Source organism: Lagopus muta, chromosome 1, assembly GCF_023343835.1.
Source record: "Lagopus muta isolate bLagMut1 chromosome 1, bLagMut1 primary, whole genome shotgun sequence".
Lineage (NCBI taxonomy): Eukaryota > Metazoa > Chordata > Aves > Galliformes > Phasianidae > Lagopus > Lagopus muta.
Genome location: NC_064433.1, coordinates 64,662,578 through 64,686,229, shown reverse-complemented (window position 1 = coordinate 64,686,229; position 23,652 = coordinate 64,662,578). Strand labels below are relative to the sequence as shown.

Below are 23,652 nucleotides of genomic sequence, written 5' to 3'. Positions count from 1 at the left end.
GCCTGTTTAAGCTTAACAATATATATTCAGTGATATGAGCTATTTTGAAAAGATGCCAGGACAAACTAGCCCCTAAACAGCACTGAGCAGACAGGATGCAGGAGTCTTAATGTTTCAGATAGTCTGCTCTGCCTAATTTTGTCAAGCCCACATATGATGCCTACCAGCCTGGGGCCACGCAAGGAACATCTGCTCCCCCTGGTACCCAGCAGAGATAATAATACTAAACAACATCACATGCCAAAAAGCTTGTTCTCTCTGTGAATTGATGCCAAAGCAGTCTCCATATGACATCAGATTGTCCATCTCCAGGAAAACAGACTGTGAGCTCACAGGCTCAATTCGCCTTCTGAGTTATTTTGATGGGCTAAACGCCTAAAAAATTATAGCAACAAGAAAAGGGAAAAAAGGCATCTGAAGGAAAACGCTGAGGTTTCTCTTCATTTGACTACTGTTATTACTTGCTATAGTATCACAAGTAATAGCACTTTTCAGTCTGGTGTCCCATTGCACCAGGTATGGTATAGGCATGTGTATGGGAACTGTTGTGTCATGGCCCGAACCACTGATTGAGCACTGGGGAAAGGACCTGGTCAGCCCAGGGAGCACAGATGAAGGCAATTCAGCTGTGTGACCAGAAGGGGTGGAGCCTGGCTGCACCTCTCTTAGAACTCATTTAAGGACTGACTGCCACTGGGGAAGGCTCTCTTTCTGGTGATCCTTCTCTGGTGCAGCTTTCCTCTGCAAACCTGGAATCTTCTGATATGAATAAGCAATCTTTTTCCCTTCCCTTACAGCACCTTTCTATCATATCAATCCTCCTGTCATATTGATGTGCCCAATTACTACAGAATGCCATAACTAAGAAACTCCCTCAGAGGGCTTAAAGGTACTTTTAAAATGAAGACTTCCATTTTACAAAGCTTCCATTTTTATACACTTTCATTTATGAACATATGAGATAATACGATTTCAGTACTAGTCATACCATAACAATGCAGAGAAATATACTATACTATATTTTTACCAAAATCATAACAGATACCATGTGATCTTCAGGGTCAAAGAGAACCCAGGAAACCCTAATTTCACTATTACAAATGGCTGATTTCTGTTCCCAATTTGTTCTGGCCCTTTCTATTTCTGTCTCCTCCTTGTTTTTCCCTTAGGCTTTTCTTCTACTCTTCCCTCATGAAATCACTTCATCTTTGCTTCTCAGCTGATTTACATTCTTCAATTACTTTTCCTTCCTTTTCTCTGTCTAGCACCTTGATCAAGCTGCTCTCTCCACTATCCTTTTGCTATGAGCTTCTAATGCAGCAGAAGGCACAATAATTACCTTCTTTATAGCCTACCTGATAACGGGAATAGGTTGCCCAGAGAGCTGGTGGATTCCCCATCCTTAGAGACATTCAAGGACAGGCTGGACAGGACTCTGTGCAAGCTGACTGAGCTGTAGGTGTCCCTGCTCACTGCAAGGGAGTTGGTCTAAAGGACATTTCAGTGTCCCTTCCAACTCAAAAAATTATATGATTCAAACACGTTCATGCAGTAGAAATAATCTAAACTAATACTAATAATCTAAATAATACTAAACATAAAAATCAAGTTGCCTGGTATTTTAACTGAATGTACTAGAGAATTCTTTAGAAAGTTTAACTTAATGTGTGCTATTTTGAAGTGAGCACTGTTTCTCCCAATTTTAATAACAGCACAAGAACATTAAATAATACTTGAATGCTATTTACGTCTTATCAGTAAAGCTAGAAGTAGAGCCCAGATGGTTCCAAATCATTCTTAAGAAATTCAATTTTGGGAAAATGCAGAACTTTTCTAATTAGCAACTTTCAGGTTAGACATATATTTAAATTCTACATTTTTTTCACAAAGTCAAGCCTAAATTCTAGGCAGAAGAACTGATATTATTAAAGGAAACAGGAGTTTCAATGTCGACAGCTTCTTGGGATTGTTATGTGCTCTGAAAAGGCAGGTGGAAAGCACGGTTGGGTGACTAAAATTTTCATTTTGTCAGCATAAACTGCAAACAGTCATTGATGAATGGAATATCATGCTCCTTTATTTATGAAACAGTAGAAAGCCTCAGCCAGAGGAGCAGTGGGCATATAAGTAGCACAAAGCATGGCATACAATTTTACAAGAAATTGAGTAGTTTCCTCCAACTACCTCCACGATGTTATAAATGAGACTTTTTTTTCAGGTTCCTCTGTTGTTTTGTCTCCAAACCAGCTTGTCATGTTTAGAGGCAATGCTATAACTGAAAATATACAGCAAAGAAGAAACAAGAAAAACAAGAAGAGAAAAGAAAGAAGAAAAGCCTGCTGTCATTGGAAGTATGGACATTCCTTAGTTTGGACTTTACTGAGTTAGAAACTTGGTTTGTTACAACACCACATAGAGCACATTCAGACTATCCTGCAGTGACCCTTGAACACACAAACAAGAGCATTTTCCTTTTGATGATCATTTGCAATTTCTGCCTCGCTATTTTTGTGTTAGATCACTCTCTCAGCTGCAGAATTTGCATAACAAAACAAATGCACTGCCTAAGAATCTGTTGCAAAGTAAGAGAAAATAATAGCAAATGCTCTTTAAATCACAATGTAAGGCTATAAGCAGGTATATGATGGCACACATTGTCAGCAGGAATGATTTTTCAATCAAAGATATCACAAATTAAGCATTAGTAACCACACTGAAAGACTGCAAAGTGCTCCAACAATGCTAATGACCATGTCGTGTGAAATGGCAGGTTTGCCAGTATACAGTTAGCTTGGGTGGCATGAATTATAAGTTGTTTGTTACAGCCATCTCACAATGGCACTATTCAGTTGTACACTGGTAACACAGTGATTGGCAGATCTTTGGAAAAGAACGGTGCTGCAGCTGGGTAATTCCAGCATATTCCTGGTTTAAGTACAATAAGAACACTGAATTCTAATCATGTACCCCCTTCACTGTCCTTTCCCTGGCTAGAATGAGCCAGTATCTATTTTCATGTCTCTCTAGCAAAGTTACACAAGGCATCTAAATACACTGACAAGTCCACTGCTGCTATAACAACAAGATTTGTCATATTTACAGTTTCATTCACAAGACTTCACAGGCTCATTCAGCATGGAGGGAACATAATTTCTCTTCTTAAAGAAATGCTAAAGATTTTGTAGAAGAACAAGAAAAGAAACTGGGCATGAGAGTCAGGTAGCAGCATTCCAATGAGCACAGTCAGAAAAGTGTCAATTTTCAAAGGTAGCCATGGCACTCTGGCTAAACCAGAAATTAAACTCTGCATATGGTGCCATGAAAAAATTAGCAATTTTCATGGAGGGCAAGAACTCATAAAAGTCAGGAAGCATTCTTCCATTCACTACCAGATAAACTGGCTCAGTTCTGCAAATACTCAAACTCATGTAGTCTTCTGAACCAGCACTTCTGAACCACTGTGGGTGTTTCTGAGATGCTGAACTCTGAGACACCAAAATAAATGGCTCTTCATTAACTAGATAGTTTTCTAAGCAACATGTACAACACTCACAGGTGACTGGGGATGCAAAAAGGAAAAAATATATTTAAGAATGATAGCATATCTTCAAAGTATCAACAGAACACTAGTGATGTGGAATGCTGATTGATATATTTCTGTCTGCCTCCACTAGATTTCAAATTCTTCAAAGAAAGAGATTACTGCTTTATCAGTCAGATGCTGAAGCACTTTTGGTCATGCTTCAGGAACATATCACTTGCTGGAAAGTGACAGTGGGAACCATTTATGTGAAAGGGACAGGATCTGGAGAGTTGCACAACCATAAGGCACCTTTAGCATGGCTGCATTGTTTCTGACACGACACCAAGATGAAACATCATCTAAAATTGACAATGAATTGCAGTGTGATCCTTTGTATGACTACACCCTGAACATGTGGACTGCTTCAGCAGATTAGTACGTTATCAACATGCTTTGCTCATAGCTGCTCTGAGGTCATCTCTTTTATAATGGTATGATTAACAGTCACCTACCAGTTTTCAGAACAGAATAGACATTCATTTTGTTAAGCCATTTTCATTAAAAATTTTATGATCTGCACTCGTAACCATCATTTCATGAATTACGGGAGAAGGTAACTATCCCACTACCACAAAAAATATTTATTAAATATTTATTAAGTATTTATTAAATATTTATTAAGTATTTGTGGGGTCAAATTCACTTCTAGAATCCTTGTACACATAGTATGAATAACTGTACTCTTGTCCCAACTGTCTATTCTATTATAGTTTTCATTTTGTGTGTTACTGTACCTCCATCCTCATTTATCCAGTAGAGAAATAGATTCATTGTTCCAACTTCGGTTATTTGGTGATCTTCTCCATACAGCCACAGAACCTGCTGGCAGCCTAACTCCAGGGCTTCTTGCTGAGCACAAATAGAAGAACCATAATTCCTTTCAGAAACAAAAAGAAAGAGCAAACAGATAATGAGTGTCTGGATGAGTATTTGTTTATTTCTATGGATGGTTCAGTACACATGTCCTTTATGAACAAGTGCTCTACTTAATCACTGCTTCTCCCTGAGATACTTTACTGGAAGTACTTTCCTGGTATTTTACTAAATCATTTTGCATCTACAAGTCAAAAACTGTGAAGAGCTAAGCAGCATCAACAGCTGAAACACACTCATTCAAATTTTCTCAAAAACAAATCTTTATCCATTTTCTGGATGCTTCAGTCATTGCAAGAAGATAGCTTAGCAAATAATTTATCCTTATGTAGCAGTTGGGATCCTGGAGAGAGAACAATTTCCATCCAGCTCATGGCTTTTAAAAAGCAAAACTCAGACTATCCACCTCATCTAACATGTCAGGTGAATAAATGGGTAGTTAGATCTCTTGGAATACAGAATCTTCAAAGGTGAGCTGTTTCCTGTCTAGTAAAAGACATTTACTGAACTAGTAGCTCCAGAAGCTATAGACTGGACTTGATGAATTCTATCCTGGAGGGGCAAATGTTTTTGTAAAATGCTGCCTACCTGGTGAACCTGACTTCATAATTACTGTTTACCCTGTACCTGCTCTAAAGGGGAAAAAAACACAAACCCTATCACTTCTGATCTTCAATGGCTATCACAAGCTCAAGACAGCAGCTCTGAAGTTCTGACTGCTCTTGAATTCACATCTCCCCTGTGGGCTACAATTGCAAATCAAGTCAGCAGTCATTCCAGAGCATTCCCATTGTAAACAGCTGATAAAATAGTGTACAGGAAATAATACATTTCCAAAACAAAACAAAACCCCACAAGTAGACATTAAAAATCTCAAAACATCAGAATGAATGTAAAGGAAGGCAATTTTCTTGCCACTTGATTATTCTACTAGCTCAGCTAGGCAGCATTTGACAAATACTAACATCTTGCCTAGAAAGAAACCTCTTGGGAAGGTAACAGAATCTCTGTTTAAACCGATGACCAAGTACACATAATGGAATCACTTTATCTAACAACATCCAAGTTGCTTGCTCTGGTCAGGTCCTAAGCAGCTTCATTCAGACAACTCAAGTACCTGGACAGTAACCACTATGTTAAGTGGTGCTTTGGCTTAGTTCAGCAGAAAACTGCCAGACCATGGTCACGTACACACAGATAATTGTCTCCTGATTTTCCACAGACACTTGTATACCAGCTTACTGCAGATGGCTTCTCAAAGACAGTCTGCTAAGGCAGAAGTTCAACCAGCTGGCAGCAGGTTGCTATACTGAATGCTGTGTCACAGAAGTTGTGTCTGCAGTGTCAACTTCTGCAAGGGAAGCAGTCAGAGTATTGCATGGACATTTTCCAGGCCCAATTTCTCAACTTGAGGTGATGTATAATTCTCTCTCCAAAAAGTCCAGAGAAAAAATATGCAATTGAATTGTGTAAGAAGTATTAAGAAAATACAGTTTTGAAATGCTTGTCATAGTACGTTATTTGCTTAACTACTATATCTAATACTTCTATTTTTGCTGGCTTAGATTCATCACTAAAAAAATGATCTCTTTTTTGAAGTATATGAAGATTCCACACAAATTCAGAATCAGGTTTACTTACCCTCCCAGTTTGCAATCTCCTGTTCCTCCTTTCCAGGCTCTTACATATTTCGGATCTGCCCATAATGATATTGGATCAAAGCATTCACTTGAAAAGTAAGCACCCACAGGACTCAGTATGACATACAGTAGGGCTTTAGTTGGCTTCTTCACTCCAAGAGATGGCTAAAAATAAGAAATATAAGCAAGGCAAGTTACTGGAGAACTTTGCTCCAAACATTAGATGATGTATAATTACCTTTGGAAACACTTTCAGTGAACCACAACAGGGAGTGCTTTTACCAGAACAATGCGAAGTTCTGCAATGAAGAGGAAATATTTACCTAAATTCCTTTCCAGTTGAAGTAATATAGACCTAATTTTACATGCTGAGAATTCCATTCACTTATTCCATTCACTTATGGCTTTTTTACTTATTTATATATTAATCTTGAAGCTATTTAAGAATTCAGAAATTACCTCAAAAAACCACTTGTAATTCTATGAATTAATCAAAGTAGTGACATGTGAAGCCATGTGAGGACAGATGGAAAGACCACCACTAGCAATAACAACAATGGAGAAACCACAGTCAGCATTAGTGACAAGAATTAGCCAATGCCTATTAGAACTGGAACTGCTGGAGAGTCAAGTGATGTCTCTGTGCAGAGTGACAGCCTAAAATGATTTGTCTGTTGTAAATGGTTCAAACAGGACAGGAAATAACCTGTTTCCTGCACCCCCTCTGATGGCTTCTCACACTTGAGGTCATCATCAGCAACATTTAAAGATGAAAGTGAAAAGTCTGACATACGTCGAAGTCAAAATTCTCTTTAGCTGTGTGATTTTAGCAAAGCTCTAGACCATGTATCTAATCCACTTAGTTTTCTATTCTTGTTGCAGGCTATACAAAAAAAAAACAAAAGAAGTTTTGCTACTTAGATATATTAACTGTATTATATATTTTGTATGCAGCTCAAGACAATTCTGCTTCAACTCAGTGTGGCCCAGGCAAGTCAAAAAGTTGGACACCCATGCCCGAGTCAAAACTGACTACAAAATGGTTTAGGTTGAAATGAACCTGTGGAGGTCCTGCCCTACAAGCAATTCTTGGGTTGCTGAATGCAGCTAAATGGGCTACTTACTATTTCCTCTCCTCTCATAGGAACTAGTCCACTGAAAACTACAAGCTCATCTTTGGTTTCTTAGATTAGGTCTCCACTAAAACAAAAAATGTTATTTAACAGGACCAAAACTCTAAGCAAATATTCTGCACAAAGTACATGAAGCTAGTCTGGGAGGTGAAATAATAGTGTAAACATGGAACTACTGGAAAATTCAAATAAGCCTTCCTCAGTTGTATCAGAGGGTGCTTTTGATTTCTGTCCAACTTAATCTTCCAGCAAAAGTTTTAACAAGGCAAATACTAAACAATGGAGAACTGCCTCATTCTAATGCAACTATTCAGTAGCTGTAACAATTAGTTTTCCTAGATGGGTTAATCTGAAAAATATTTAGCCAAGTATTTCAACTCAAAGACAACATGACACTGTAGAAAGACCAGTTGGCTAACCTGAAAGAAAGCTGAACAGCAAAAGAACTTCCAAAACAAAACAGGAAAAAAAAAACAAAAAACATTAATACTTTACACAGTTGCTGAATGGTGATCTATGTGAAAATTTGCAACTACTTTACAGAGATTAAATTAATGAAGTCCTAAAGCACGTGTGAAATGCATAATGCTAAAGTAGGCCAGCCGTGTATAGATACAGACATCGCAGAGGAGTGACCTGCTTAACTGGGAATCATATATTCTTTAGTAGCTTTGTCCTACACTCTTCTGTTATAGCTTTCTCTCTTTCTACTAAGAAAAAACGTAAAGTTTTAACTAAAATAAATTGTTTCTAATTAACTTCATAAATACCACACGCTTCACTTATATTCACATGCAGCTCACAGAGCACGTGCTAATATCAAGCTGATATTAGCTGATGTCTCAGCTAAAGTCTGGATTCAAGAACAAATTAACACTGTTAGTTCTGCTACGAGTTTCTTGTAGAAGAATCTTTCAAAACTCTACAGAGCAAATTTCTGTTCTCTCACATATTCCCCGTGCTATCAGCATTTTAAAGGCATACATTAACATTTAAAATTTAAAAGGCATTTGTTCTTTTAGTATAAAAACGAAGTTTATTTAAATTTTACTGTAATTGCTTAGAAGAGGCGATTGAAACACTTTGCTCTGTGTTCTGAACCAGTGCGTCCACTAGGTGGTGGTGTGGTCAATATAAATTTGCTAAGTAGCGCTACAGGCGACTAACTCAGGTGAAACATTTGTGCCCCAACTGTCATACTCTTACCTAGTGACTGCTGTGTATTTTCCTATATGGATGAAAGCTTTTGCCTAATGATTAAATACACTCAATTTAAAAATTAAAAAAGAAAGTTTAAACCTCAGTTCCAATTAAGGTAGGACGGATATACAGGCTAGCAGCAGTTGAGTATGGGACCCACTCCTTTTCCACTTCCACAAGTTTCCGGATGCACTCCAACAGTTCATTCTGGTCAAAGCACTAAGAAGGAAAAGAGAAAGCAAAAAAATCTAATTAAGGAATACAACCCAAACACTGTCATCTTGATAGATCCACATGTTATGTTGAACACCTCATCAGCCCATAGGTTTTAGAAGACAACAATAACTTCCTCAAATTAATTTCTTAAAAGATTTAAGATCCCACTGTCTTTGACTCTGTTCCTTTTTATACACTATCCTTAATGTTCTCCTGATGCTACAAAACATCCTCCTGAGGTAGAAAAAAGGAGCCACTGATACCTCTTGCCTTCAAAGCACACGGAGAGAACTCCCTGTGCAGCCAACTCCTTCACTTCCCAGGAGGTGCTGTGAGCTCCAGAACCCACTCTTCTGCAAAAAGCAGAAGAATCCCTTTGGTTATGGCTCCAATGGGCACAGTAAGACTCCCAGACTTACTGCAAAGCAAGTAAGCATAGGAGGAAATTAATTGGCCAATATACAACTTCTAAAAGCAGCATCAAGTTCCAGTACGAACAAAAAAGGCACTCAGATGTGAAAGGGTTTAACTGAGGTAAAAAGAAAAGTAACAACAGTCATGACAGAGGCAATTTAATCATAGTCTGCATGCAAGTACCTACAGAACAATGGTCATCCCCAGAAAAAAGACTGTATTTATTTGAGGCACAATGGAGAAAGGAAAACACCGTTTTTAACAGAAAAAATAATTTCAAACCATTCACTGAATAGGATCTCTTAAAGTTTAAGAGAACTATTCAAGAGTTAGTGTAGTTCAGAAGTGTACTACCATAAAATTTCGTAGATTTGCAATCTGAAAATAAACATATGCTCTGACTTAAGGAGAGTAAGATGCCTTAGCTACGTACTGGCAGAGTCATTCGTCTTGCTGATCGTGCCATCCTGTCCATGTTGAGGCCTGGCCGGAACAGGCGGATTTTGCCATCCACTCCACGGTAGGCCTTCAATCCTTCAAACAACTACCAAGCCAAAAAGGAGGGAAAAGAAATCAAATAGTAATTGAGGCATGCTATCCCATGATGACCCAAGTAAAAGTAGGACATGTTTTTTGGAAACGAACGAACTTCACTTTCCTGTTCACAGTACTCAAAGCATAAATGCTAACCACTTAATCTTTGCAACACACTCCTGTAAAGCAGCATTATGATGTTTGTACAAAAAAGATGAGTTATCCATGCTTCTTATACATCTTCCTGTCAAGGAACTTACTGATAATTCATAATTTGGTTACCACCATTAAAATTTGTAGCATGTGTTTGACTTAACTGTGCCCTCATACCTTGACTGATATCAAAGGCTGAAGTAAAACAATACTCTTTCTTATAGAAAAGTTCTGTTGCAGATCTTAGTGTAGCTGCAGCGAAATCTTGGTCACTCATTTCCCCCATATGTCCCTATGCTGTAGAATGGGGTTTAGTTAGCTTGTGAGACAAGTGCACCAGCTTTGTACCAGAGGAAGAATGCAGATGAATGGTTTTTCTCTACTTCAAAGGAAGCTTTGTCACAATTACCCCATCAAACTGTAGAATGCAAATGGTTAGCACTGACAGAAAGTTCACCAGAAACTCGTCCCAAAAGTGCCCTCCCAGTAGAATACTCTACCTGTATACAAACAACAGCAAAGGCACCCAAATGCCCACAGAATATCCAGAGTTATTTGCAGTTATAGACTGATAATTTTCAGTTTTAATTATAGGTAGATCACCCATGTGATCAGTGATACATACTTATGTAAAATTACTATTTAGATTAAGTATTGAAGGGTCATTCATGCTTACAGATTTTAGATTTTTAGAGCCTATTTTCTGTAGCATTTCTTTGTACAGTAAATTTCACTAGAAGTTCCATAAATTTAATTGCATCACTTCTATTCTTTTGCTTCCCCCAAAATGTCTGGAAATACATTCTATATGGTTGGAAGACTGAATATGCAGATTTTTGATTCTGGAAAAAGAACTCTATTTTTGTATAGTGCTTTTAATACAACACTCTTCATTGTTATCAAATTCTACAACCTTTTCCCATTAGGATCACTGAAATGCAGTGTTCAGAATGCTTTTGTATGTTCCCATGACAGAGTTAGGTCTTTCCACATGACAAATTTTAACTGGGTTGTAACTGGGTTGCAGGAATCCCGGCAAATTTCCTTAGATACATACAGTTATGCAGCAGAACTAGAATTAGAACCCAGCACTTTTTGTTTTCAATCTGTACCACCTTTCTATCTTAATGCCAAGCTTACTAAAAGTTTTGTACACTGTTTTGAAATTTAAACAGTTCGTAAGATTGCAGCTACAAGAAAAATAATAAATGAAACAAAACAAAACAAATATCTATCTTAGTAAGCAATGGCATAGCTGGTGTAATGGTTGATACCTGGATATGACTTTTATTGTGTTATTAGCTAATACCACATTTCCGTAATGCTACATGTTCTTATCACAGAACAGTTGTTTCCCCCCACCCTTCTCCCAAAAACATTTACAGAACTTTTAATGAAAGGGAAAAGGAAGGAATGTTACTACTAAGATTTGATCAATGGTTTGAGAGAAATAAGAATTACTTCATTACTGAAACACAAAGTATTCTCAAGCTGTTAAATCTTTTGTTCCAAAAAGTTTTAACCTTCCAGAGCTCAGCAAAACCTCTTGCTCATTACAAAGGGAGACAGTGATGTGCTCCAGAAATGCCTAACGTGAATAAAAGCAACTGTTACAGTTGCTTGATGGTTAGTCACTACAGTAGTGTGCAAACAATACTGTCTGGCATCCGTACATCACAGAAGCTGGATCTGAAGTTCAGCAGATCCAGTCTATCACACTGCATCATGAAGGGCAAGGAAAAAGGGGAGGGAATGCCAAATTCATCATTTTTTTTATACCCACTGCGTATTCATTGAGCCACAGCATTGGCACCAGATTCTCCTCTGTCTGTCCTCTTGTCTAGAGGAAACGTGATGCAGTAAGGGTAAAAGAATAAAAAAATGGAAAAAAATAAGAGCATATTCATATTAGCAATGATTTCAAACTGGGCCAGAGGCCAAGCATTAAATATGCTACTAAGAGTGAAATATAGATTTGGGACTCCAGCGTGGTTTCTTGCTCCTTGGGCAGATCAAGAGCTGCACCATTAATGACAAGGGCCTATTATAATTGACATAGGACTTCTGGAGGCTTGGTGACTAGGTGAGAAAAAACAGCAAACGCAAAAAAACGGTGAAGGTAGGAGCTCAAATAAGAAGGGAAAGAAGGGAAATGCTTGATCCTTCCCTTCCATTACCAAAAAATAATAATAATAATTAAAAAAAAAAGACAAAATAATAAAGATGCATAATCATCTCCACTAACATCAGACCCCCACCTACTCATAGGTGGAAGGAGAAGCAGGCTTCCATTTCCACTCTACGCTCACATGTAGTTCAGTGCATCCTAGCAAGGCTCTCACATAGATGCGAGTACAGCCGAAGCTGCTCTGGAGACACAAAAGGCAGCTTTAGACAGAAAGCAGCTAGGCATGGAAACTATTAACCACGCTGGTTTCCGACTCAACATTTCATTTTCCAAAGTTCCTTGTTGAATATTTTCTACTTGAATATAGCTGGATATGCTGAATGCCTCAGATCTTGTCTGGAACTCTCCAGACTTGTTTGGAAACAAGCATCTGCCTAGTCTATCCTACAATCCAAGCCATGGACCTTCAAAACAGCTTAAAATAAGCTTCACAAAGTGCACATTCAGTCCCCACATTAAAGCTGCTCTTAGAATCTCAACAGTTTTATCCAGGGCTTCACTAAGTTACATCAATGACAGAAACTAGACTGACCCTCTGACAGTGAGATCGAATTCCTCATCAATTGAATTCGACACCATATAAGAAAGTTCTCACCTTCAAGCAGGCTATGAAATTAAGTGAGCTGGAATCCACACACCAGAGTTAAATCTGAGTTTTATCAACATAAACATAATCCTATCATAAATAAGGGAAATATTCTGGAAGGACATCACTAACAGCTCAAAAAGTTACTGGATACTAAGGCATTAACTGTCCATGTATTACAAAGCTATGGTTTCAGAAGCTAATGAAACAAAGTGAGGTTTCCAAAAGGACTCAGTACTCACTTCAGTAGCATAATGCAGAGATGAACAGGCTGGATGCAAGGAGAGGTTCTGAAGTGGTCTAATACAAGGTTTCTCCCATCCTGAAGACAAGGACCATTCAATTGTCAGCATATTATCAGTGAACACAGTTCCAAATACCAAACCACTTGGGTCTGGTTTTTCCTTGAGAGTCGTAGCTGGGGTGATAATCAAGTCTGAAGCCTGGAGGAACATGAAACCAAAATGTATACAAAATAATGAAATCAGACTTATTTAAAAATGAGCCCACATCAGTGAACATGGACAAATATAATATTTCAAATCTGCAAATATATTAATTGACAGAACTGTTAACGGTGGCTACCTCTAAGTAACTGGTACTGGTACTAAGGCTGCATGTGTAGAGCGCTGCTTAGACTGGAAGGTGTTAGCATTATCTGAAGCACTCTTAAGTAGAGGAAGCAGTACAAGGTGAAGAAAAAACAACAAAACACACAGATAAACAGAAAATTACCAGACAAAAATTTCTATGACAGAGATCAGAGTCAGCAGATTACTTGGGTCATGTTAGCACGTCTACCACATTTGTATTTTCCTAGAAAGAAGGCTGTATGTTTCCCTGCATGAACAGTAGCAACTTTCCCTTGCAAGCTGTGACTAGCCGCAGAAATACACCATAGATTTTTGTAACTGGTTTAGGCGGGGAAACAGTAAAGTTTTTTATAGAAGCTTGGATGGTGTTTGTCATTGTTGAGAACAATGGGAAGAAGGAAAGCAAGATCTCTAGCAAGTCACTCTCCCTCATACACATAAAGGAGTAAAACAATTGGAGAAGGCTATGAAGTGCACAGAGCTCAATCCACTTTCTCCTTTCTACAATATCTAAACATTTAAGCTGTTCCAATCAGAGAGCAAGGGAGAACTCAAGAAACAATCCCATGTGAAGCTCCATGTTCTTTCCTAACAAGACTCACAACACATTGCAGACCCCCACGAGAAACCTTACTCTTCTGTGCTCATAAAGAATAGACTAGAATGCAAGTAACCAGATACTTGTTCAAGTACTTGCATGAGCACTAATAAACAGGTCTGCCAGAGATACCACTGATTTTGACTTTTCAGACCCAGCATGCACTTTACAAAATGCAAAAAGATTGGTCTCAAACTTTTGATAAAGAGCACACACACACTCCTCTCTGTAAATAACCTGGTTTTCGAGAGGTCTTTAATGAACAGTGGCCTGTTTCATATTGGCAGTATTTGTTGCTGTTGTTCTCTCTAATAGCTTAGATGTGAAATTAACTTAGAGCCGGAGCACATGAGTAGCTAAAAGCTTGTTTCAAACTGTCTCCAATTACAGGACTTGTGTGGATATTACAGTGCATTAGCCTGGCTGAACTAATGCATAAACTGAGGAAACAACAAATACTCTTAAAACTCTTGAGTTTTACAAGAGTATATAAATACTCTTAAAACCCTTTATCCTGCAGACAGTCAATGCTCCAATGGAAAAAGCAGGAAATAACGATGTCTTGAAAATAAAAATGAATCTTACCTTATAACCTCTTATTATGCACTCTGAAAAAAATATCACAGAAGACTGTGAATGAAAATTAAAGCCACAAAGGAGTGTTTGGAGTTCTACACAATGCAATTTTGTGTTGAGGAAAACACTTATGGAGGAGTAGGTTGTTGATGGGGCTTTAGTAAGAAATCAGAACACAATTACATCATTGGCTTCATCTCAGGGCAAAGATGCTTGAATCTCAGCTTCTAAAGAATTCATACTGCCAGTGGAATTAACGGCACTCCCTGAAGTCAGGACTCCTGTCTAAGCTCAGGTCACTTTCATTAAGGTGATTATCTTTACACTGAACTGGTTTGAGGATGGGAATTATCGTATGCAGTCTTGACCCTTTACAAATCCCATCCATGTGCTGATTTTTACCACAGTTTCTTTCATCCTCATTTGCAGCACCACAGCTAGTTGTAAGACAGCTTTTTATACAGCTTGATAAGCTTAACTATTAACAAATATCCTTTAAGGGCAATGAAGGATTTTAAAGTGGCTCTTCTAACAGGCCCACAAGCGCACACAGAGGGAACAGCAAGCTGCAGCCATAAGCACAAATATCCTTTTGTAGGTGCATTTGGTATTTATTTGATCCAGTTTTGTCACCAAAGGTATTCCTCCAGCTTGATGGACCTGGAGTTCAAAAGATCCTCGGAAAGAGTCTCTGTTATGTGAGTGATAATAACATCATGCCAAGCAATCAAACCAGTGAGGCTGGGAGTGGTTGGAGAGCCCATCCTTAGGGGTATCCCTTCCTCGCACAGTGCAGCCTTGGCCTCTTATCTGAGAAGTGCCTGCTGATACCAACATGACTTCCAGAGCAAAGCTTTAACCAGCCCAAACAATGAAGATGTATTACGACCTCCTGAAACTAAAATTCATCTTTTGATCAAAACACATCTTGCAAATTATGAACTAAGTCAAATTAACTTGACATGCTGATCAGTGTCAATTTTACCCAAAGCTGTAGCAAGATATTCTTGTGCCCGTAGCCAAGATGTCACTTTGGTGTTCATTCTATCCAGCCTCTGCAATAGGCATAAGGGGATTTGGAGCTGACAGCAGCCTCTGGACAGTCTGAGCTGTTATGCCCATTGCTAAACCCTACAGAGATGTCCAGGTTGAGAGATTATTTATTTCATCCTACTCTTTCCCAAATGTCATTAGGTGTGGCTGTTTTCACCACACTGAAACTACTAGACCATAAGCAGTATACTGAGGAGCAGTGTACTGAGTATAATGGGTAACTCACTTCACATACCTGAACTTTTCAAAGCACTATTCTGGGCCAAACATTTCAGTCATTTACAGTCATTTACAGTACAAACAGAACTAACAGTCTCAGCTGTAATGCAGCCTTACACGGTACCTAACCCTAATAGCAAGTTTCAGCAGACATCCTCAAAACACTGACATCACACCATAAGACTAATCTCTTGTGAAACAGGTAACCTCCCTGACTGCTAGTCAAAGTGAATCATTTAAGATCACAAAGCAACTTTAATTATTAATTAGTTATGCTGAGTTTTTAAGCATATCTTAGGAAAGATTAGGGCCTTCTGATGCAGTAACAGATAAGGAAGCATAGACAAAATTGAGTAACTTGTTTTGGCTATGCTCCTGTGAATGTGATTGCAGACACAGAGCAGATTTTGAGGAAGAGATTACAAAGAACACAAGGAGTTACTGTAGAGGGGAGAGGCAACAAAGTGTAGCTGGAGGAGCTGAGCAGAACCAGGCTCAGGGTTTCAGATCAGGGGACAAAACGGGATAGTTATGAGGAGGAGAGCACCAGAGCTGAGGATGTTGTTTTCCTGCCCTTCAGCCCTTCTGGCTGCTGCATCTTCATCATTGCCTTCTATTGGACGCTTCCCAAGACACACACCCTGTTTCAGGAATCCATTCTTCCTGCTGGAAGAGCTACCTCCCTCAACACCTTCTGCCTGTCCACCTTAACATGAGGCTGCCTCTGTGTGGCAGGCTGAGGACATGTGTACTGCATGGAGAAGCAGTGCTGGGGAAGCAGGCTGGGATACTAACTAGGCAAAGCAACAAGCCACTTTCCACAGCCTCTGGAATCTGAAATGCTCTCTTATCTTAGCAAGTTGTTTTTTTTTTTTGGCCTTGCTGTGTCAAGGAGCGGATCGCCACCTTTCTTCTGTAGCTCATTTAGCTCCTTCTCCTTCCACATGTCAAGGTGCAGGTGGCGGAATGTTGCCCCTATTTCTTGCTGACCTAAGCAATTTTCTCAGCAGGCTGAGAAGGCTCATCCATTGGATACTTGCAGAATCACAGAGTTGTAGGGTTTAGAAGGGACCTCTGGAGATCATCCAGCACAGCTCCCCTGCTAAAGCCAGATTCCCTACAGCAGGCTGTACAGGAAAGTGTCCAAGCAGGTTCTGAATATCTCCAGAGAAGAGCCCACAGCCTCTCTGTGCACTGTTCTAGTGCTCTGTCGCCCTCACAGTAATGATATCGTCCTTGTGTTCAGATGGAACTTTCTATGTTCCAGTCTGTACCCATTGCCTCCTGTTCTGTCACTGGGCACCAGCCCAGCAGCCTCCTGTGGCAGGGTTCAGGCTAGCCATGGAAGCACAGAAGTGCTTCCACAGAGCAGCTATTCTGAGCTGCCACAGAGAACAGCAACCTGATCCAGAAGAGTGCTCATCACATAGTCCTATTTTCTGTAGGCTGATGTTGTGAATCATGTTTAATAGCCAGTACTGAACAAACGAACATAGCTTGTACCAAGCTACTGCCAAACTTGAGAAATCAGGGATGACACGCCAGCTCCTCCATCAGGGCATCAGACCAGACAGCCGCAGTGCTGCTGCAGGAAGTGGGAAATGGTCACAAGGGCTGTGCATCTTTTTAGGGTAACCAGTTATTTTCTCCTCCACTGGGAGAAAACAAACACTAAGTTGTTTGCCTATTCCTACGTCTTGCCTTAGAAATAGAAACACTGAATACTGCTCCAGTGGAGGCAACCTCTTCTTGCAGTTCTTATTTTGCTCTCAATTTGCCTGACTTACTATCTCTCAGCTCTATCCACTAGTCATTAGCAGACACGACAGCAGTACAGTCTACTTAAGCAAAAAATGAGAGATTTCTGTGCTGATCTTGGGCAAACCACTGCCCTTTGCTTTTGTTTATTTTCTCATGTCACATTCTTTAAAACAGACTGCTTGTTTTCTGGGGCAGAGACCATCACTTTCTGCACAGAGCTAAGACAGGTACGACTGATCACAGTAATAAAGTCTACAGCATAAACAATAAGATCAATAATGATTATATTAACTCCAAACAGAATAAGACAGTTAAATAAATTCTTAGGAATTTATTACTAGTTTACAAGTATAAACAGTAAAATAAACTATCCTACAATCACTTATTTTAAATTATTGCAGAGCCTGAGGCTTGAAAATGGAACTTATGCCAAGCAGGAAGAAAATTCTAATTTTCCTATTATAAAAAGAGAGAGAGAGAGAGAGAGAGAGAGAGAGAGAGAGAAGGAGAGAGAGGGAGAGAGAGAACCAAAATATAAAACTATATTCTGCAGCCTCAGGGAGAATACCCAGAAATTTTTCAACATAAGGCTTCCATGAAACTCCATTTGGGAATACTTGTTAGCACATGTAATTGGACTAGGGCCTGGAAATATTGCATCAGGTTGACAGTACACTGGGTAATAAAAAACAGAACAAGTGACAAACCAAAAGGGAGGCAAGGCTCTGAATCACTTGTGAATCAGTCATGGAAGCAACCAAAAATATGGCCAGAAGGACTTTGTCTAGCTTTGTCTGGACGCCATCCTCTGCAAGGCATGTATCTAAACTATTCATAAGAGATATTTATCAAATATTTGTCAAACTAAAGGACGAGCTTCTGCTGCGCCCCTCAAGCAACAGGAAGAAAGGGAGGAGGGAAAGAAGCACATTGTTGACTTCTATAACCTTTCCCCTCACCTGATGGATGCTCCATCTCTGATGCAGGAATGTTTGATTTGCAATAGTAGGCAGGCACTAAAAAACTGTCTTGCTGTAATGATGTAACAGATATTTGGTTGGAACTGACTTAAACTTCTTGCCTTGGAGGATGAAAAGGGCACGCAGCACAGCTTAAAATGCAATCTGAAGCTCCCACAATGCATCAGAAGTTATATTAAAGGGCTGGAAAGCTACAGTCAGGCTAGCTTGTAGAGAAAGCACAGGAAAAAATAGGCCTACAAAACACACAAGCACATGGATACAGCAAAATGCAATTGATTTCAATGGCACTAACTACATTTTGAGTTTTTCCATATTTACTCAAATGTTGTCCTGCACCAACTCCCCTTGATCTGATCCAAAGGTCATTTAAGCTAACCAAGGCCCTTTCCTCCATCTTTGCAAAAGTTTGGATTGTAAGGGAGGCAAAACTACCTGAATCTTAACAGCCACATGCATTTCAATTCCTTTGGTTAACTTAAATGGATTAGGAATCCTTTCTTGTTTTTTTTGTTGTTGTTGTTTGTTCATTGTAGTTTTTGTTACAGTCTTCGTCCCTTGCTCATTAGTTTGTTCTCCACTGATACAAGTTTCAGAAGTCAACTATTTCTATGTTTACTATTGTGTTTACTATGTCTACTATTTCATGTAGAAATCTATTATAAATCTACTATATCTTTAAAGAAAGATGAAGAAAAGGAACTTCTGCAGATCACAAGGAAATCTTCTGCCTGATATCAAGGTAATCTTAAAGAAAACTCTTATTTCATTTTAACTGGGTCTATCTCCAGCTAATGGTATTTTTGGATCTACTAAAAACAGTCATCTAGTATCTCATTTTTCAAAGAATTACATAAAACATTTAAAATATGACTAGTACCTAAAAAGTAAACCACAACATTGGACCATTACTCATGGTAACAAAAATGAGACAGTGACACCTTATTACATTTTGGTCATGTTAACTATTACTGTTTACTAACAGTTGTCAGGTGGCAGGAAAGGAGTATGAGCAGGCTTTAATGCAGTCTAGGCTGAAAGACCACTTGCTGCAGCTCACTGCTACTGCTGGTCAGCTTAGTTACATAAAATCCTCTTTGGCACTTACAGCACTTCATGTCTACAATGTAGATATACTGGAGCTTTTGCTCAGAAAGAAGCAATCCCATATAGAATGATAAGTGAAATCACAGTCAGCAATTCCATAATAGCTCGATTCCTTCCACAGGAAGTCCTCTCAGATTCATATTCAAACATTCCCACAAATAAATGACTAGGGCCCTTTCCTACTAAAAGAGCACATTAACTACTTACATTATTCATGTTATTTACTATTAGCATATACTGCTCCCTCAAAACCTCTGGCACTTTGGTTAACATTATTACTGCTGCTGTGCTTTTGCTTGCTTACAACTGCTGTATTTCTGCATTGTAGCATAAACACAATGTTCCATTTTTAGAACATTTGCCTAGAAGAAGGTTTGAGTCTAACACAAGCTGAGGCCTGTGACACATAACTGGAATAGCAAGATCTGTGATATTTCACTTCTACCACAATTTTGTAGAGCAGTGCAGTGCTTCAGATGTTTGAATAATGCTGCATGAAAAATACAGAAGTATAAATTTGGTGCACAAAAATTAGAGATGCTACTGTTCCTGGGTTCTGGAAATACTGTAATTTCTATTTCATACATCATTAGTTTTAAGAAGCCTTACTGATAGAAGAAATGAATTGCAAACCTAAATTTCAGACAAAGAAATTGTAAATATTTGGCCTAAGTGACCTGGCCACTCACAAACATGTTATGTGGACAGCCAAGAATAGAATCATAATCTCATATGCCCAAGTAATGGGCAGTTACAATTAAATCTTCTTACCCCTAGTTTAATAAGATTGCAAACATGCAGGGAGGTGGATTTATGGAAAGGAGGCATTCCATGGAATATCCTAAGCTGAAAAGGAACTACAAGGATCATTTCCTATGGAATTTCAAAATAAAAACTTCTTTTGGGAATATAAAGTACTTTCACATACAGTCTCTTCTGCAGAGATTGAAGGAATAATTTTTAAATCTCAGTTAACCATACCTGTCTTTTTCTCTTACTCCATCTACTCATGCTGGTAGGCAGAAGGTAAGTTTTATAAATTGCAATAAATTTCACAGTTTGATCTGCCACAGAAACTGCCCTGTTTTGCAAATTCCTTCTATTCAGTAGTTCCCTACAAACAGGTACTACATATGAGATTAAGATAAAATTCTTTTAGCCTTGTAGGCCATTAGTTCACGAAAGGTAGATGACAGGGATGATTTCAGGAGCAAGCAGAAAGGCCAGTGGAGCCTGATAGAAAAGAAAAACCCCCAAAATAAATTCTCTTCCTAAATCTCAGTTCCTGTTTATATGTGTTCAACAATGAAAAGATTTAATGTTAGACCTGGGACTTCATAACACAGTGAGACTGGGGGAAAATAAAGATTTCTTGGAAATGAGTACAAACAACACACATTGTATGCATTTCATAGTTATATGTAAGGAATCCCTGCTAAAATTTTGCATTCTAAAAACTATTTTTCACACCTTGGGAAAAAATAAGTACACAAACAAAAGGAATTATCTAAGAGCCTTGCACAATCTCCGTGCTCTTAAGCTCCTACTTAAAAGAAGATAAAGTATCTCTTTCTTTGTGCTATGACTTAACTGAGCAAAACTGTTCTCTGGCTGTTTTTCCAGCATTTTTCTTTTATCTTTGCTAAAAGCTCCTGTTCTTTGCTGATGGCAATTAGCTTTATTTGCAAATCCTACAACTTCAGATAATGGGAATATCCGTTTCTCTATTACAGCTCAGAAAACCTATTTGCTTTTGCCTGTAGCGATTAGGGGGTCGTTAGACATCTGAAGACAAATACAGAACTCCTTCATGCCACCAACTCCATTCAAGCCAAAACTGAATAAAGCTGTGGCAGCTGTCAAATGCTGCTGTAGAGTTGAGGTGCCCCATAGCAAAAGAAACCTAACTGTAGACTGCTGGGAAATCATTCCTAAGCCTACCACGAAGAAATCTTGGTGAATTATACTTGCCATTGCTCAGCAGCATTTCTTGGCTACTCTGGTGACACTATCTACTGCTACTACTGGATGACAACAGTCTTGATTTAGAAAAATCAATCTGCCTTCAAATGACAACAGCAATACTGACCAACATTAGTGCATCCTCCACCTGTGCACAGTCTGCGCTGCTCAGCTTTGTGCAATGTCTGTGTGGATGCAGAATGTCAGAAACCATTTGGTACTTAATTTTCTCTCTGCTGTAGCTGGTTTCCTGCTTGGCAGGTGAAAGTGAAGGATGTATATTTGATCGTAAACCTCCTGAAGAAATTCTGCAGCACATACATCCTCTGCTAGGGTGCATAAGCATGCATTAAGAAACTGCAGTCTAATAATATTATTACACTCCAATCATTTCAATCCAACGCATGAAAAAAGGCAAACGTTATTTCCAGTGATGGAAAGCTAAGTCAGCAGATTGAAGATAAAATCAGATGGACCTTTTCTAAACCAACGGCCACGTCACAAACACTAAATACTGCTACAAACCTAAAGACTGCTACAACAACAGATTTGGCATTTAGCTTGCTAACCTGGCCAACAGTGGCTAAAGCTGTGCACTGCCGCAGAAATTACACAAACGTGACCCAGTCTACAATAACTGATAGAGCTTCAGCTTAGGAGATTCAGACTGGTCATGAAAAAAAATACATTTTTTTTCATAGAAAAAAAAGGGGAGCAGGGCACTAAGCAGATAAATCACAGCTGACCTTATCAGGTGCCAGTGACAGTCCCACTGTGAGTGGGAAGGAAAATGGACTAGCTGACATGTCGTTCTAAGAAACAACACATTGGGTTTCATCTGATCAATTAACATTCAAAATGAGGTCTAATATAGTATTTAAAATGGAAACACGGGGCATTTAAAAAAAAAAAAAAGTAACAGAAGAATCAACAACTGCAACATGATGAAAAGCATCACTGAGTGCCCATATGCTTTGACAGGTAAATAATTAATTGATTTTGGCAGAACATGACAAATTGAGAACAAGGGAGAGAGGAAGAGAAATGAAAATATATAGACCACGTAAAACTGCTTTATGTTTGTTAGCCTTATACAGGATTTGCTAACTACAGTGCATGTACATCTTAAGTCCAAAAACATTTCAGCATTCTCTTGATCCATAGGCTCACATTAAAAAAATAACACGAGAATAAAAGTGCTACATTCTTCCCAACATCTTGAAGAAGTGGAACTCTCACAATATCCCAGTGCTATGCCACCATGACACAGCCAATTAGTTCAGAATTTATATAGATGTTTCATCAAACGACAATTTTAAATGTTACATTTTATGCTTGTAATTGCTGCATTGGAAGGGAAGGAAGCACATTCGGCAGAGAAACATTTTTCTTTGAACAACAACAGCCTTGGAGAATTGTTTATTCTTTATTTGTCAGCAACATTTTCATAAAGGCAATGTTTTTCTAAAAAAAAAAAAAAAGAAAAAAAAAAGCTGAACTGCTTGGTATGTCAGAATGGATGGGTCACTCGAGTTTCAGTGAGTGGTGTAATCATGGCAGTGAATCACAATAAATAATGAAGTCTAATTAATACAAACGTAGGAAATGCTACTGTTAGGGAGGCTTCCACTGAAATACAGCTTTGAAAATAGGGATATCTTCCTCTGCAGGAAAAAAGAAGAATGTTTCCAACTCTTTCTAACATATAGTAGTTAACAAGAAAAGCTGCATAATGCAGTAATATATAACTTAAATCTCAACCGCCTAGATTAGTCCTGTAATATGACTTTATTTACAATTTTAATATATTTCCAGACGAAGATACAACCTTTATCTTCAGTGCTATTACATTATTTGTCAAGAATGGGAAACAAGGCAGAGAAACAGAATCAGCACAATGTTTTGCACAAAGCCATCCAAGCTCACAGTCATTCAGTGAAAGGCTACGTGTTTCAAAACATGCAGCTGAAGGTCCTGTTACAAGGAACAGCTACATCTGTGTTAAGAGCCCTGTAAAAAAAAAATCAGTGTACATAAAGCTTTAATTGGCAGCGTCTGCCTTCTGTGGAATTACATTTTCATTTTCTTCATTTTTCAAAGGTAAAATACATTACAGCTTTAGATCTCTGTGGAAAAAACTGTCAATGATTTTGGCTATTTATCTGCAGGCTATACCTACAGTGAGGAAATAATCTTCATGCTGTAAGTTGTGAAATATTTAGCACAGCAACAGTTAGATCACAGCTTGGGCTCTAAAATGTCACAGCAATGCAAGGAATAAAT

At 38.6% G+C, this 23,652-nt stretch overlaps 1 protein-coding gene across 1 annotated transcript in view; it reads right to left on the bottom strand.

Annotated features, from left to right (window-relative positions):
* The window catches only part of BCAT1 (branched chain amino acid transaminase 1), a 62,560-nt gene that overhangs the window by 16,303 nt on the left and 22,605 nt on the right, over window positions 1-23,652 (bottom strand). The window contains exons 3-7 of the mRNA XM_048933380.1: window positions 12,763-12,963; window positions 9,493-9,603; window positions 8,529-8,648; window positions 6,098-6,261; window positions 4,318-4,460 (exon numbers count right to left, since the gene is read on the bottom strand). Coding sequence (XP_048789337.1) covers window positions 4,318-4,460; window positions 6,098-6,261; window positions 8,529-8,648; window positions 9,493-9,603; window positions 12,763-12,963 — 739 coding nt within the window. The remainder of the gene's footprint in view (window positions 1-4,317; window positions 4,461-6,097; window positions 6,262-8,528; window positions 8,649-9,492; window positions 9,604-12,762; window positions 12,964-23,652) is intronic.